Source organism: Solanum stenotomum, chromosome 3, assembly GCF_019186545.1.
Source record: "Solanum stenotomum isolate F172 chromosome 3, ASM1918654v1, whole genome shotgun sequence".
Lineage (NCBI taxonomy): Eukaryota > Viridiplantae > Streptophyta > Magnoliopsida > Solanales > Solanaceae > Solanum > Solanum stenotomum.
In genome coordinates, this window is record NC_064284.1 from 4,235,363 (window position 1) to 4,251,863 (window position 16,501).

The 16,501-nt window shown below is 35.9% G+C and overlaps 3 protein-coding genes across 4 annotated transcripts; 1 reads left to right on the top strand and 2 right to left on the bottom strand.

Moving 5' to 3' along the window:
- Positions 1–89: 89 nt before the first annotated feature.
- Positions 90–7,075, bottom strand: LOC125858166 (ERAD-associated E3 ubiquitin-protein ligase component HRD3A). The gene is made up of 6 exons (XM_049537854.1): positions 6,353–7,075; positions 5,387–5,875; positions 4,831–5,046; positions 2,415–2,738; positions 1,962–2,204; positions 90–472 (listed from the first exon to the last, which is right to left on the bottom strand). Exons 1-6 carry the CDS (start codon positions 6,890–6,892, stop codon positions 251–253), a joined length of 2,034 nt encoding a protein of 677 aa, XP_049393811.1. The 5' UTR covers positions 6,893–7,075; the 3' UTR covers positions 90–250.
- Positions 7,076–8,280: 1,205 nt separating this feature from the next.
- LOC125860472 (uncharacterized) lies at positions 8,281–13,499 on the top strand. 2 transcript variants are annotated; one of them, XM_049540436.1, is made up of 12 exons: positions 8,281–8,480; positions 8,598–8,690; positions 8,803–8,867; positions 9,317–9,371; positions 10,253–10,342; positions 10,432–10,516; positions 10,620–10,715; positions 11,565–11,749; positions 11,871–11,959; positions 12,509–12,608; positions 12,679–12,737; positions 12,857–13,499. In XM_049540436.1, the coding sequence occupies exons 1-11, from the start codon at positions 8,430–8,432 to the stop codon at positions 12,721–12,723; spliced, it is 954 nt and encodes a 317-aa protein (XP_049396393.1). In that variant the 5' UTR covers positions 8,281–8,429; the 3' UTR covers positions 12,724–12,737; positions 12,857–13,499. The 2 variants fall into 2 exon arrangements, 1 of the variants encoding a protein (XP_049396393.1); XR_007445858.1 differs by lacking the exon at positions 11,871–11,959.
- A 335-nt stretch (positions 13,500–13,834) lies between these two features.
- Positions 13,835–16,086, bottom strand: LOC125860080 (uncharacterized). Its single transcript, XM_049539974.1, has 5 exons — positions 15,924–16,086; positions 15,756–15,805; positions 15,516–15,642; positions 14,707–14,811; positions 13,835–14,627 (listed from the first exon to the last, which is right to left on the bottom strand). The coding sequence occupies exons 1-5, from the start codon at positions 16,024–16,026 to the stop codon at positions 14,005–14,007; spliced, it is 1,008 nt and encodes a 335-aa protein (XP_049395931.1). The 5' UTR covers positions 16,027–16,086; the 3' UTR covers positions 13,835–14,004.
- Positions 16,087–16,501: the final 415 nt, after the last annotated feature.

Consider the following 16,501-nt stretch of genomic DNA (forward strand, 5'->3'; position numbering starts at 1 on the left):
AGTTTGAAGGAGCAATACTTGAATAAGCTACAACAAGGATATAGTAGAAGTATCGAAATCTATACTAAAAATGAGCGAAAGCGAAATCATGTTGTGACAATACTCCACTCCATTCTATTTAGTCAGTGTGTATGACAAATATACAACATTGCCCAAAACAAAAGGGCATCTCTCTATGACCAAAACAAGAAAAAATTTCTACATATTTTTTCTGCAAAAGAATCTTACTCTTCCGCTATCTGGAAACATATTAATGGATTACAGGCACACCTTGCTCACCAAGTTGATGAGGGAAGGCAACCTCTCCAGCAGCAGCAGCAACATGTCTACGCTGCCGCTCGCGTAGGTAAAGTACCGTTAGAAGGCATACAAAGAGGGTGAGAATTGTTGCATTTCCTTCTTCCATTAGGACATTCTCCACCCATGCTTCCACTTTGGGGTAAACTTCTGGTAAGGAATCAATTACGTTAACCTATAAAAAAGAAAATAACCAAAAAAGGGCCCATATCAATCAAAATATCAATTTAAAAAGAGAAAATATAATATTTCTACTATTTTTTTCTGTCCACTTGAGGACCAGTTACTACAGCCCCTCCATTATGCAAGTAAGGGGGGTAATAAAAGGGCGTTTGCAATGAAAATAGTTCAAATAGTACTCTTTTGACAGACTCTTATTACATATACTAGTAGAGCACAGAAGTCAGGCTCCGCTGATGTTGGACTATATTCAGCTCGTCTGATTCATCTGATCTCAACTACTTCTTTCGGCAATGTCTTTGTACTCTCGGGGGTTTCTATGAGTCTTCTAAATATCCCAAGTCCCTAATCCTAGCCAAATTTACAAACCTGTCCAGTTGCACATCATGTCTCTTTGTAACACCATGTCCTTGAGGATATCTTTCCACATTGTTATTCCTCTGCTCACAATCTCCCACAACTTCCACGATCTAGATTTTACCCTACCTGCCAATTATGATAACTTTGGATCTTTGACATGGCAACAACACTCTGTTTGAAGCATCTTAAGAGTCCCATGGCAGCCTCAAATACATCAAACCAGAGTATTGTACCATGTTTTCACAAAGCTAACACTATCACTCCTCCAACTCGTGTGCTTCTAAACTTCAATATAAGTACGAGTTCTTCTTACCCTACAGTTGTTTAGGATTTGGATTGTGTTTTGTCTTCTTTCCACTCTAAATCGTCTACTGTATGACATGCAGTTCATCCACACTCATAGACATGCAGAGCCCATTTAGGAAGATTATTAGGACCACCATTCCCCAGTAAGCTAATATGGTAAATGGACTGCATCTGATAGCTCCTGCAAACTCTGGTTCAATTTCTTTTTTTTGAGGAAGGTAACAAACTCTGCTGCAATACGACTCAAGGTTCTTTTATACTCCTAGGGAATCCAATCACATTCTACAAATGCCAAAAGCAAGGTCCCTCTGACAATCAGAGAGGCCTCATATTTCAATGCCCAAGTACTGATGACCCCTTTAAGACTTCTGTTTTTATCAGGTAAATGGTTTCACTTATCACAAGGCCAAAATCGGCTGTATACAAGTATACCAAAAAGCAAAGAACCTACAACCATATATGGCTCTCTATGAAAGACATCCAATCCTCTATACAACCCGGAACTACATAGGTGTACCAAAAATAAATAAGGGATTGAAGACTACTCCTTTTTTTTATGACAGGGGATTGAAGACTACTACTCCTCAACTGTCCAAAACTCATTTCTATCCCTTCAAAAGACCCCCAGTTTCCTTTTAGGACACTAACTGATTAGTCTTCTCTTTGTCACAGTTTTGACTGGGGAAATAAGGGATAATCCAACGAATTTATGAGTGCGAAGTGGCTAGAGGTACTGAAACACAAAATGAACAATCAAGTATGTGTGTGCATGTGTACATGTATTTGTATGCAGTGAGAGAAATGGCGTAAGCATTTACCAGGATACCATTGGCGTAGTTTTTCCTTATCCACAAGCTTCCAAGGGCCAATGTTACAGGCAACTTTGCAGCATGATCAACTTCTAATGCTTGATCGTAATAACGCTTAGCAAGATGAAGATCAAATGGTAGTCCCTGGCCATGCTCATGCATGTAACCCAGATTAAACATAGCTTGGGCATTAGATTGTGATTTTGCATGCATATATGCCTCAGCTGCACGGTCATAGTCCCGCTCAGTACCCTATAAAAAGCAGATGAATAGTATTCCATCACTTCATTAATGTGCAATTCAAGCCAAGGAAAGAAGAGATCACAATAAAGAAAAACAAACTTAAGGCTACTACTACTACTGGATGCAAACTAACATACCCCATACTAATATGTGAAGAGATTATTATTAGAATAAGATAAACAACTTGAGGCTACTTCTACTGAATGTAAAATAACATACCCGACCATAGTAATATGCATCTCCAATAAGCAACGCAGCATGTTCATTACCCTGCTCTGAAGCTTGCCACCACAAGGCATGCGAGTGTTGATGCCTCTCTTCATCACTGCAAATTCCAGATTCTCCCAAACACATGCTCCTTTCTCCATATTTGTCAAGGATCCATGCAGCATTACTTTGCGCAATCTCATAGCCTAACTCTGCCATTCTCGAATATAGAAGGAAAGCCCTGCCCACATCTCCTCTCAAATACGACTCTAGTGCCCATCTAGACAGAGAACTCCATGGTCCACGTTCTGCAACTAGTTTGTACAAGGAAGATGCCTGAAAATTGAAATAACGGACGGCATGTGAAAAGGAGGAAGGACCACAAAAGGGAAAAAATAAAAATACATCATCCTTCAAGATAATTTTATGCAACTTGAAGATAAAAGCACTTAGAATTTATCACTGTGAACATAAAAGCTTCAGCAATTATTATATCATGCTTCTCTCCTATTTCTCAGTTTAGTTAGTGTGTGCGCTTTGCATGAGTATCTCGCATCAAACAATAAAACTATATACAAGAAGTACGAAATTATTAAAAAATAGACATTGACATTAAAATAAATAGACATTGACGCGAACCTCTTTTTTAATATTTGTAATTCCTTTAATTATTTATTCATTTTGTTTACCAAATTTAATTAAGATTTATATATGGTAAACATATTGATTTTGATATCGTAAATGTTGGGGAGAATCTTAGTAGCACAGTTGGTTGGTTACCTAAACTCCCACCTTGTTGGTGAGAGTTCAATTCCCCACATGGTAATCCTCTCCTCATTTTCCCTTCCCCTACCCCAATTTTAAAAAAGAAAAAAAAAAGTCTTAAATGTTAGGATTTTTGATATAGTTCAAATAAGAAGCAAAATTTTAGTCAACTTTAAAGTACTAAATATAAAGAGTTCTTACCTATTACAGATAAGTAAAGATTAATAGCTATACCTTTAATTAATTTCAAAGTCCTAAATATTAGGATAATAATTTAATGACAATTATTTGAGGAAAATAGTAAATGACAATTTTATCTATGTAGAATTTTTTAATAAAGCGCAAAAAGTTCAATCAACATTTCTAAAGAACCTCCATACTTTTTAATTAATATTAGATGAAGGAGAATAGCCTTGAAAGTTATATGAGTTTGCACCTTTACAAAATCTATCGACGACTCTATACAAGGCTATCTCCATTCTCCTCTTTACAAAAAAAAGGTAGAAAAGATATGACGGGATATATCCCAGTAGAGTACAATTACTCAGTACCTTCCATTTTATATGACTGTTTTGATAGGACATAGATTTTAAGAATTTACTTTAATTGTTCATTATAATATTATCATTATTATTAGTAGTAGTAGATTAGTAGTAGAAGAAAATATTAACATAAATGATAAATAGTTAGGGGTCGTTTGGTAGGGTGTATAAGAATAATATTGAATAGAGTGTATTAGTAATGTTGGTATTAGTTATGCTTGCTTGGTCATACATAGATTATTTCAAAAAAAATATATAGATTATTTCTTATGCATTGTTTGGTTTGGTGTAGTAAAAATAACATGCATTGCATAATTTCTAAAAAGATATTTATTTACAAAAATACCCTCCACAAATATGGTGGAAAAGATATAGAAAGGGTTTTGAGGGACAATTGTGTTTTTAACCATGCTAATGCGTGCATTAAAAACCTTGCATTACTAATACCGTGGAAATCCATGTATTAGTATTAGTAATACATGCTTTAATACACAATTGAGTGTATAACTAATGTAAGCATTAGTTATACATAGGCTGAAAAAAGTGTACCAAACAAGGTACTACTAATACACTTTGCATGTGTTATTTTTTCTAATACACTCTACCAAACGACCCCTTAGTTTCATATAGAAAGCCTCGCATCAAAGTTTTAGATAATTGAGAGTTGAATGAAATTAGATTCTAGGAAGTTGTCATAGTTGTACCAAAACATTATTAATATACTGATATCAACAATTTTGGAAGGTCTAAAAATGAGAAGTAACATATAAATTGGATTGGAGACGATATATTTCCACTCCACCCTATCAAGCAATTCTCGTCAAAATGGCCATGATAAATACATGGGCTAAGAGATTCTACTTCGGGATTTGAAGCCAGTTTCTAAATAAGGTCATTTACTACAATTAGTCACCAAACGTAAGGCACACCCGTGTTGTTGTTTCTTTTGGACAAGTGCCATAAAGCAAACAAGTCTTGTATGGTGTTGCAACTCAGGCAGTATATAGGAAAGATCAACCAACAACCATGTTCATTCATGAGAAAGTAAAATATAAGAAACTAATATAAGGTCAATAATCCCAGTAAATGTACGAGTAGATGACCAACTACATTTGACTCACCAGTGGAACATTCTTCTTAAGACCTACACCAGTATGGAACATTTTTGCCAGTTGATAAAATGCTTTTGGTTGACCAGCATCAAAAGCTGTTATGAAGTATTTGGACGCTATTTTCACATCCCTCTTCACCCCAATTCCTTTAAGATACATTACTCCGAGGTTGTAGAATCCACCAGCCTCTTCATTGTCTGCAGCCTTCTCAAAATACTCTTTTGCCTGCAACAGAGAGCAACCAGTATGTCAATTGAATCCTAGATAACTTTTTCAATAGAGTCTATACCAAGAATCTAACTACTGAAGCTTAAACTAAAAGAATAATCCTCTTTTTATGAGAAAAGTCAGTGATCTAAAAAGGTGATTTGATGCACGCAGCAAGCACATGAAAATGAACAAACTAGTGAACTAAGAACAATATAGTGTTAAAAGCTAAAGGTAAGCACATGGATAGAGAAAAGGAGATCCAAGTTTGCGCTATTATTTATTGGGGAATAAAAGATGAAAAAATCTCTGTGCATTTACCTTGTCCAGAAACAGCAATGAAAGAACAGAATTTTACCTTAGTGTAGTTCTTTTCCACTCCATATCCTTTGACATAGAGATAGCCCAAACCATTGTAAGCAGAAAAAAGTTGCTGCTTGGATGCAAGAGTAAGCCACTCCAATGCCTTAGTAAAGTTCCTTTCAACTCCAGCTCCTCTTGCATATATTTCCCCAAGAAGTTCCATAGATCTCGCCTCACCCTTCTCCACTGCCTTCAGAAACCATGTTAACGCCTTGGTGTGATCACGTCGTACTCCCCTTAATCCAAAGTAGTAGAATATCCCAATTTTATACATTGCACCAGCATTCCCTTTTTGTGCCTGGTATTCCAAAATCTGGAAGTCCTCATCCTCCTCACCTCGCGACTTCCTCAAGGCTTCCTTATTTTCCTCTGCTCCGCTGTGTATCCTCACTGGTTCAATCACAGGTGAGTCCTTTGATATCAGGAAACTGTTAATGGCTACCTCTGCCAGTTCGGCATACAATTTCACAGCTTTATCATGCATCTGCGATCAAACAAACAATCGCATAGATGAGAAAATATAATCTTTTCTATTAACTGCAACAAAAAAAATAGAACAACCCAGACTCAAATCATAAGAATGTTAGTATATAAATGCAATTTCATGTCTCCAACAGTAGAGCTCCAAACTCACCAGAACTACCACCTAAAAAACTTGCTTGTGCTCTGCTAACATCTCTTTTTCTTTCTTTTTTACACATCACCTTATAAACGAGAAACCAAATCCAATTTAAGATCCCTCAACACAAAATTCACAATCCCCCCTGAGGAAAATACCACGTTTTTTTCCTTTGATAACCAAGAACCAAAAACTAATTAGAGCTCCATAGTTCACTATGAACCAGTAACATAAAATGTTTCACAAACGCAAAAGCAGGGTACTTGCATATTACAGACAATGTGAGCATTCCTAAACGCTTCCCATTCTCAGATTGATAAAAATTGAGGAACAAAAACTCACCTCTTGGCGAGAATAAGTATAAGCAAGTGCCATTTTGGATTGCATATTACCGCCTTCAGCAGCAAAATGGTGGTACAGAAAAGACTTAGCTTTGCTCCTCTCTCTTCCAATCCCCATTCCATACAGAAAGCCCAAAATAGACTGCGCGTGGGGGTGGCCAGCCGAGGCAGCCGCCTCGATCTCAGACGCCGCCTCCTCCATCGCCCTTTCATCTCCTCTACTATATGCCTTAACTATCTTACTAACCGAAGAGTAGTATGCGCCTTCATGTTCAAGGTGTACTTGCGGCGCAGTAGCGGGCTCGAAAATGGGGCTCCATGAACCCGGATCAAGCACATAATCCGGCTTGGCTTCGGAGTCAATAAAATCATCGAATCCAGTATCCGACGGGTCATCGACGAGGTTTGTAGAATCAGCGGCTGCTTCTTTGAGGTCTTCCTGAGAGAGGACAAGCACCAATTGGCGGCCGAGTGTAGAAATTGGAAGAAGAGCGAGGCATAGGAGAACGAATGTTATCCTTCGGGAGTTTCGATTTCTCATCTCCTTACTGAATTTTGATCCTTTAATGGAGGTCGGAGATGTTCGTCAGCGGTCGTTAGGTAAATTCCGGTGTAGGAGTCGAAGAAGACGGGAATGTAGAGCTCTTATCGTGTGTTTCAATTGCCACGTCAGTAGTCGTCACCTGAACCATTTAGAACATGCCACGTCATTGTAATCTTGAAAAAATAAAGAGAAAACAAAGTCTTCAACCAAATACTATAACATTGTTCACTTTTTTCGAAGCTTTTATTTATTTGAAAATTATAATGTTTGAATATGATTACATAATTTTATTTTGGTCACAAATATTATTGCATATGATTTTTGGAGCTAATTTTTATATATTTAAAAATTGTTTTAAATCACGCTATTGATGTGGAAATAGAGTTGTTTGAGTTATATTTGAGGCTCGAGAGTAATTAATTCGGATATAATTATAGTAACATTATTAAAGTACTAATGTTAGCGACATTGAAGACAACAATATTATTCAAATTTCGTAGCAAACTTAGTAAGTATAAATGAATTGCAAGGAATATAGCTATTACTATAAATTAATAAGGTCATTATGAAGCATTGTTGATTAACCATTGTTGTTGTCTCACATTTTCCGCAGGTGCAACATTGGTTAAGTCAGAAATTTTAAAATTTCACTGACTTCGATTAACATTTTACTTACGAACCTCAGGCCTCTATTGACGGAATGCTAATGTAATATTAGTTGATTTAAAAATTTGTCAAGTGAATGTGTGTGGCCGATGTATGAACTAACAGTATACAATTTCACATTTACAAACAACTCGATTAATTTTTAACAAATTAATAAGTGAAAATGAATTACACGAAGTAACTATTATTGTATTAGGTTATTACTAAAATACATTGATATATATATCCTAATTTAATAAACTTTTAACCTATTAATTCACAGATCAACATGTTTAGTTGTTGGTTTACCTCGAATCAATTTTTTAAGGGATAAAGGTTTGAAAAATATCTCAACTTTGATCGAATTTGATGTTGTGATACTAAACTTTCATAAGGACCTATTACCTCCCTAGACTATTTAATACCGTATTTTTTACCCCTGAACTATTTAATAATGTATTTTAAAGGTATACATGTGCTCACGTGGACACATTACTATTTATAATTTTTTATGTCCATATGGGCAAATATATATGTTTAAAATGCGGTATTAAATAGTCTAGGAAGGTAATAGGTCCTCATGAAAGTTTAGTATCGCAACAACAAATTCAATCTAAGTTGAAGTTTTTCAGACTGTTATCCCATTTTTTAATTATCAATTTTAATTCGAATTGTAACTCAAGCTTTGATATTGACTTGAATAAAAAGAAAAAGAAAAAGAAAAAGAAATTTCAAGTTTGATACTCTTCCTAGCTGAGAGTAATATTCGTGGGGGTATCGGGTTTCGGCTGACCCGTCCGCTGCAAATAAATTCCGGCGAGAAATCCGGCGAAGACTCCCGGGGTTATAGCTCTTAGCAGCTTTGTTCCTTGTTGTCGTCTTCATCGTCATGTCAGTAGAGATCAAACTTTCGCGATCCAACCGCATTTATCGGCCTAATGTACTTGAAATCTGAACTGATTGTATCTCTATGTTCGTCCATATTATGCAAATTATCATAAAGAGGAAGTATACTACTGTTACTCACGTATTCGTAATGAATAAACTGCAATTGTAGGAACTAGTGGAAGGCAAAATCGTAACGAAGCTCTCTTCTTCCATTTCCCATCAAGGCGTTCGACTCAATGTCAACGCTTCAGTCAACTTGCAGGTACTTATTTCTCATATTTTTAGTTTGATCCTTCCATTTAAAATAGGTGTAAAATTTGAAGTAGTCCAGTCCTATTCTTTAGCTTACGCGTATGTTTAAAGTCGACATTCAGGTTCGAGGAGGATCAGCTGGTGTTATTGAATCTTTTTATGGTGTTATCAAGCCTATAACAATTCTGTAAGCATGCTTCAAATTCACTTTAAGTTTTAACTGCTTGTTTAATCCATGCTCCGGACCGCCTGTATATTTGTGGGAGGTTGTCAAGCAATTTTGGCTTAGGAAGAACATTCAATTTGCACTGGACCTATACAACATACTCAAATAAGTTAATTATGTAAATTTTGAACCCTCTCTCTTTTTATCCGTCGTGACTAGGAAAAAAAGATGCTTCAACAATTCATGCATTATTTTTAGTCTATTTATATATGCCACTCAAAAAATCAAAACTTTTCTCTTTGCTTCAACTTGTCCGTATTGTTTGTTGTACAAGAATGCAATCGTGGACAATCTTCTAGGAGACATGTTTTTGTTCACTTTAAATGATTCTGTTGTTAACATTTTGTTGTAAAAGCATTTTGAATTTTGTAATTTGTTGATACTCACCTGATTTTTCTGGGGCGATGTAGGAATAAGACTGTTGAGGTCCTAAAATCTGGTAGGATCAGCTCAGGTACTACAGAGGTATATTCTTAGAATTAAGTTATGGTGAAATTTTGTTGTTTTATGCTTCTTCAATTCATGATTTATTTACTTTTTTGCTAAAAGACTTCCTATTTGGTAGCACATGCCAAGGTTTGAGTTCCCCCCTCAAACTAAAATCTTCCTTGACTTCCTGCAAATTGCTTATATGAGAACCAGTGGAGGAGAGGAATTATGACAAAGAGAAAAGAGAAGTTAGCATTGGTACAAGAGTGTATGAGAATTATTGTGGTACTTGGTTATGATATGATCCAATCTATCATGGCTTTTCTTTTCTCAACTTGTACACTTTTTAAGAATAGACTACTGATATTTGGGTGAGCTGGATGACAAATGAAAGATCCCTCCATCTGTTCCTTTGCCCCAGCATCCCATCCAAAAAAAAGAAAATAGAACCCCTTTACTTGTTCCTGTAGTTGAATATTTAGAGTTCAGTTGTTGGGATTTCATGTTAAACCTTTTACTCAAAGAAATTGTATCATCCTTAGTTATGTTAAATTATTAGAAGTTCTTATAAACAGTCGCAGAAAACAAAAATGTTCCTGGAATCAGGAGAAATCATATCAACTCCTCCCCTACCAGCTATGCAGGGCAATAGTATTTTATATCATTGTTGATTGTATCAGCTTACTATCTCGGGGAGATTTGGGTTCTGAGAGTGAAATATTGCTTCAAAGGAATCTGTGAAAGGGAAGGACTCTTCAGAATATTACACTTGAAGAGTGGAATGCAACTCTTTCATTCTCCTATATTCTACATGGCTCTAGTTTACTTATAAACTACTTTTCTTGCGCCACTCAGAGTGGCTGTTTTTTATTTTGTTTATTCCTTGTTAGTTCTTGATTCTTCTTGTTGTTGCCTAGATCCCATTTTCCTTCTGGTTGAAAGATCCAGGAGAAAAACCTTTGGAAAAATTTTACGAAACATATCATGGTGGGGATATTAGCATTCAGGTACATTCCGACAAGAATTTGCTGTGTCCTATATGTTATCAATCTGTTTCAGTTTTCTTGTTTTTGATGTCTATTCCATTTCAATGTAGTATCTGGCATCTGTAGACATTTCAAGAGGATACTTACACAAGTCTCTATCTGCCACAGTGGAGTTCATAATTGAAAACGAAAAGGGTCTGGGCCTAATCTCTCTTTCTTCCTTCTCTTTTTTATGGGTCATCTAATGTATCAGTACATGAAGAGCTCTAAATCTGCCTTCGATAAATGCCTAATTCAGAGAATCTTCCAGAGAAACCCATTTCTCCTGAAATGGTCATCTTTTATATGACCCAGGACACACAGAGGCATTCACTACTTCCAGAGCTAAAATCAGGTTCATACTTGTTTTTTCTTTTTCCTGGTAAATAATCAGGCTCACTTGTTATAGATTAGAAAATTCATCTATCAATAGGAGTTTTTTTAAAAAATCATCTATTAATAGGAAAGCAGATTTTGTGTTTGTAGCTAAACTTAGATACAATTAGGAGAGAAGGTTTGTAACCCTTATTATTGAGTACCAACTTCTTCTTTTTGTATTGTGAGTTGAAAGAAGGGCAAAGAAGAGTAAAGAGGGGGAATGGGAGAGAAATAAAACAGGAGGAGAGGAGTGATAGTAATGAGTAGACACAGAGATTGTGTTCCTACCACAAGTAGGTAGAAACATCAGGAAAGAAGACCTCTTCTATGTAAGGTTGTTGTAATTCCCAAACCAATAAGGAACGTGGTGGATTATGATAGAGATAAACGCATATCAAGATGTTTTATTTCCCATTTAAAATCATATTTAATGAGTGTCTGTTGCTGGACAAGAAAATGTTGAGAATTTGATTCCAAATGGGATGGCCGCACTGTCCAGGTTATTCTCCATTTTCTACCACTTGTACTAGTCAATACATAGGAGGAGGATAAATGATGCATCAAAAAGTATTTGCAGTAAAAAATCCTAGAAAACTGTGTGCTTTTTGAAATTTGAAAAATGTGGATTTTCAAGAATAAGAATTATAAGCAGCATTAGGAATTTCTATTCGTTCTTACTCTTAGTACACGGGTAATATTCAAATCCCAAGATACTTTAAAATCAACCCTGGAAGAAGCTGTGTTTTTAATTTTATGCTTTGCATCCAGAATTATGTCTTGGACGAGAATATAACAGTTGGATGGTTGCAACTTTTATCCTGAATAGGGGGATTTAGGGTAAGCGGTAAAGTGTGCACACTATGTTCTTTGTCGGATCCTATTGAAGGTGAGCTCACTATTGAATCATCTGCTGTTCCTATCCAATCCATTGAGATTCACTTGCTCCGACTGGAGTCAATTTTGGTTGGAGAAAAGATAGCAACTGAATCCTCTCTGATACAGACAACTCAGGTTTGTAACTGCACGTGTAACCATGAAAAGTTTTACACCATACTCCTCTTACTGATATTGTGCAAAACTTTTATACCATACAACTCTTACTGATATTGTGCAAAACTTATCTGTTTATTAGATAGCAGATGGAGATGTATGTCGAGGCATGACTCTCCCAATCTACATTATTCTTCCCCGTCTTTTGACTTGTCCGTCAATTTTTGCTGGGTATGTGCTTGATCCAATTAATGTTTGTTCTTTGCAAATTCCCAAGATTTTATCTGCTAGCGCCGTTGTGGCCTCTCAAGAGTTTCATCTCGTTTGTACGTTGTACATAAATGTAATGCAGAGAGAATTGTGGATTCCAAATTATGCTTGCAATTGAGTCAATCCAGATCTATAATTGCTCTGCTAGACCATACATAGGAAAGAATGCGTTTATATGTTTATGCACCGCGGATGAGTTGGATATTTTCCCAGCTCGTATTTCTGAGTTCAGGCCTCTATCTCATGGGTTCCCAAAGCAGATCTACTGGAAACTTTCTGATAATTAGATATCAACTAAAAGAGAGTTAACCAATGTATTTCAATCCATAGAAGTTGCTCCTTTATTTTTCTGATATATTGGTGTAACTTCCAATAGAATCATGACCCAGGGGTAGTAATTAGTCTGTTTGATTTGTTTTAACGTGCTTGCCTTATGTTTACATTTGAATCCTTTTTTCTTCTTTTGCTATTATACTAGTAGCATAGTGACTGATATAATCATCTGTGTAGTCCCTTTTCCATAGAGTTCAAAGTCACTCTCGTAATAACCTTTCAGTCAGAGCAATCGAAGGTGCATTCAAAATCCAATTTCAAAACTCTTAAATCATGGGTGAGCATCTCCATCTGTGTCAATAGTTGCACAAAAGTACTGTGTCTAAAGTTGTCATCCTCTTCTGTAGCATGCAGCGGAAAGTATTCCCCTTGAACTAATTCGGACGAAGTGAGATGCTTAAGTCAGGTAATTGTCTAAGATTGAATAAGAAACTGGATTTCTTAATGCAACTTGCGTTAGTCCTGTACATTTTAGTGTTATGTTGCTCTTTTGTTCATAATATGTGTTGTGAAATATTTTTTTAGGGATACTGAAGTGTCATTGCATATGTCAAGGGGTGAAGACCCACTTACTGATACTGGATTTGGCACCTTGAGGATAGACTTCTTATGTGAATCTTTCACCTGAAAGATGAGTATCATCAAGTTCATTTGTTTGACCTTATGGCCGTGAAACAATATTCTTGTTCTACATGTGGAAATTTTCCATGTGATCATGCAAAGGAGAATTGCACATCTAGATGGACAAGTAAGGTGCGGAGGTGTAGATTATGGGGTGTGAAGATGAGTTTGTTTTTCAGTAAGAACTCTAGCGACTAGCTGTTTTGACTCTTACACTGTAGAAAAGATAGTACATTCAAGCGCAAGTTTGCCAAACTGGTCTCATGCAAGATGCGGAAAATCTGTCTTACATGTCAAAAAACTATCTGTTATGTGTCTTCCATGTTAGTATAAAAATAACTGTGGATCTTCATCTAAGGTATGATAATCATAAGATAATCGGTTACTGTTTCCTCTTCGAGCTAATTCGATTATACAAGATATTGATCAATATAAACATACTGAAATTGCGTGAGCAATAGTGTACTTAAACAAATGAAGATGGGCATTTTGTTAGCGAATGGCCAGAAAATCTCGTGGCAAAGACCTGTTTACATCTTAAAATCTCTATACTTATGGTTTTCTACATCAAAATCCTTCCCATCCCACTTACAGGTTTTGATGCTACAGCTAAATGGGGAAACACATACTACGCCATTTAGACAAGATTCAAACTTCAGCCACTGCTTAATTAAAATTTAGAAGCTTCAGAGGTGCCGACCATTAAGTCAAATATTTGAACATGAGTTGATTCTTGATTTTGAACTAAAAAGGTATTTGAAGTTAAGTTTAAAGGGTAATAGAAAAACTCAAAATCAAGTTGGAGTAGAAATTGTCTACCATGTAACCAAACAATTGCTTGCAAAAAAAAAGTCGAAAGAAGCAAATGAACTGACAAGTCACTCACTAAAACAAAGCCTAAGACAATCTACTGATACTCACAACTCATACTACTAAGGTTTTTCATCTTGAAGAAGTGTACCTTTATTGGTGGCGAATAGGACACAGAACGAACAAGCTAAAAAGAAGTACCGTTATTAGTTCATTTGCTCTTGAAGAAATCCTAAAACAATCTATTCAACTGAAAATTCATACACCATATTGTGTATGTACTTGTCACCAGGCTGAACGACAACAGAGGGGAAATTTGGTGTGTTGATAGCATTTGGAAATCCTTGAGTCTCTAAACAGACTCCAGCATGCTTGTTATAAACAGCTCCACCTTTGCCAACAACTCCATTGACATAGTTTGCAGTGTAAAACTGCATGCCAGGAGCATTGGTCCATAAATCGAGTACTCTGGAACTCTTAGGATCCTTTATTTTTGCAGCATGCTTCAGGCCATCTTTCTCGTCTCCACAGTCAAGCACATAATTATGATCATACCCTAAGCCAACCTGCTGGATATCACGGCCAATCTGCTTTTCAGAGGTGAAATCAAATGGAGTGCCTTTAACAGGCATTATTTCTCCAGTTGGGACCGTGTACTGATCAACAGGAGTGATATGATTTGCCCATATTTGGGCTGTGTTGTTGAGAATATCTCCTGAATTATGGCCACCAAGGTTCCAATAAGTGTGCTGGGCTAAACTAACAGGAGTAGCCTTATTTGCAGGCACAGCTTCCATGTCAAGTCTGAGTGTCGTCTTAGAGGTAAGCGTGTACGTTGCAGTAACAGAAAGATCTCCCGGGTAACCTGTATACAAGGCAAATCAGAAACTAAGTCCCGTTACATTAGTCGAGGATGAATGGCTAGAGAGAAGAGAGAAAAATACCTTCTTCGCCATCATGACTATGATACTTAAAGGAAACTGATGGATGTTCACCCTCCTTATGTTCAGCAACCTCCCACACAGCCTTGTCAAAACCCTTATGCCCACCTTTGAAGAGAAGAAATAGTAGCATTAAGAGTACAGACAAAAGAGAATAAAAGCCATTGAATTACAAAAGACTTCCATCCAACGACAATAATAACTGGGAAATAACATAGCTTTTTGTTTAGCAAGAAGTCTCCAGTACACAGGAAATTCCCTTTCTTATTAGTGCAATACTTACTGAAATTACCAGTGCAATATAAAAGCAATTCACTATTCCGAAACATCATACTCAATGATAAAGATTCTTGCCAGAATCACCAGACATTTAGAAGCTCACAAAAGTTCATTATTCATGAAGGTATTCAACTTCCTGAAATTGGTAAAGCTCACAAATATTCATCAACAACTATCTATCCATTGATGAAGCTAAAAAATGTTCTTATTATGGAACGCAATGTAAGTCAATTTTCAGGTCAATCACTAATAATGAACTATAAAATTCTGACAGAAAATATTTTTTCTCAATGGGGTATGATTTCCCATAAGCAGATCATACAGCCAAAAATCGAGTGAAACAAGTAAATTCTATCCAATGGTCAGAGATATAGTAAAACCTCCATCCCAACCCTTGTTATGGGTAATCATCAGTGATGATCTAGCATATAAAGATCAAATTTTGGATACACAATTGCAGTAATTTAAACACAATTGACTTACCAATGGATAAAATTTGTTCACAGAGATGAGAAAAGTATACAATATCTTACCATGCAGGCTGTTTGGGGGCTTATTGATGGGTAGAGTGTAATCAACTCCATTCAGAGAAAACTTCCCATCTTTAATCCTATTTGCCACACGACCCACAATGCTGCCAAAGTATGGGGCTAAACCTTTCTGATCAATTAAAAGAAAAAAAATCAAAAGATCAGCAATTCAGTTCAAAGATCAAGCCGTAAAACAAATGGGTTTCGATGAAAAAATAAAAATTGACATAAAATTTTACTCGCCTGGTATGGCTCGAGGGTATCAAATCCAAGAACCACATCACCCAAATTCCCTTCAATCAAATAGATAATCAAACATCAGTATAAAAATATTGAAAACAAGAAAGATCCAATTTTTATGATGTAGTATATATCAAGAAGGGGATTTTTCTGAAGAAAAAGAAAAGGTACCATCTTTATCTGGGACAGATAGGGAGAGAATAGTGCAACCCAAATTGGAAACTTTGACTTGCATGCTTCCATTGTTGAGCTCGATAATTTTGGGTTCCGCCATTACTGTTAAAATTAAGGATTTTCAGTTTTGCTCACCACTAAAAACACTGACAGAAGGGTGTGTATAAATAAGTGATGAGAGAAACAGAAGTGACACGAGGACAAACTGGTAATTTCAGTGAATATTAATACGTCAGTATTTATCCATTTAAATCAAGTAGATTAATTTTTTATAATAATGTTTCATGGATTTTGGCGTAGTTCTCCGTAATTTACTCTAAATAACAATAACGTGTAATACACAATTTCTCTATTTTTGTTACCTTTTGCAGAGTCAACTACATTAATCCTTTTGAAAAGAAATACTAATATTTAAGACAACATTTTAACTGGATATGTCATACTTTTTATTTAAGAAAGATTTCACAAGGTTAAGGGTTAGAATAATGTATTCGTTTAGGATATTTTACATCAAATCAACTCAATTTACTTTAGTTAAGCAATTTAAAGTAGTAAAATTATGCATCAATTAGTCA

Excerpts from the sequence above, each read along its gene's own strand:
- LOC125858166 (XM_049537854.1), bottom strand. The coding sequence starts at position 6,892 with ATGAGAAATCGAAACTCCCGAAGGATAACATTCGTTCTCCTATGCCTC. Across the intron at positions 5,876-6,352 it reads ATACTTATTCTCGCCAAGAG|ATGCATGATAAAGCTGTGAA; the intron begins GTGAGTTTTTGT and ends GTTTGATCGCAG. Across the intron at positions 2,205-2,414 it reads ATGCATATTACTATGGTCGG|GGTACTGAGCGGGACTATGA; the intron begins GTATGTTATTTT and ends TGCTTTTTATAG.
- LOC125860472 (XM_049540436.1), top strand. The coding sequence starts at position 8,430 with ATGTCAGTAGAGATCAAACTTTCGCGATCCAACCGCATTTATCGGCCT. Across the intron at positions 8,868-9,316 it reads ATCAAGCCTATAACAATTCT|GAATAAGACTGTTGAGGTCC; the intron begins GTAAGCATGCTT and ends GGGGCGATGTAG. Across the intron at positions 12,609-12,678 it reads TCAAAACTCTTAAATCATGG|CATGCAGCGGAAAGTATTCC; the intron begins GTGAGCATCTCC and ends CCTCTTCTGTAG.
- LOC125860080 (XM_049539974.1), bottom strand. The coding sequence starts at position 16,026 with ATGGCGGAACCCAAAATTATCGAGCTCAACAATGGAAGCATGCAAGTC. Across the intron at positions 15,643-15,755 it reads ATACCCTCGAGCCATACCAG|AAAGGTTTAGCCCCATACTT; the intron begins GCGAGTAAAATT and ends TTAATTGATCAG. Across the intron at positions 14,812-15,515 it reads GCCCCCAAACAGCCTGCATG|GTGGGCATAAGGGTTTTGAC; the intron begins GTAAGATATTGT and ends TTCTCTTCAAAG.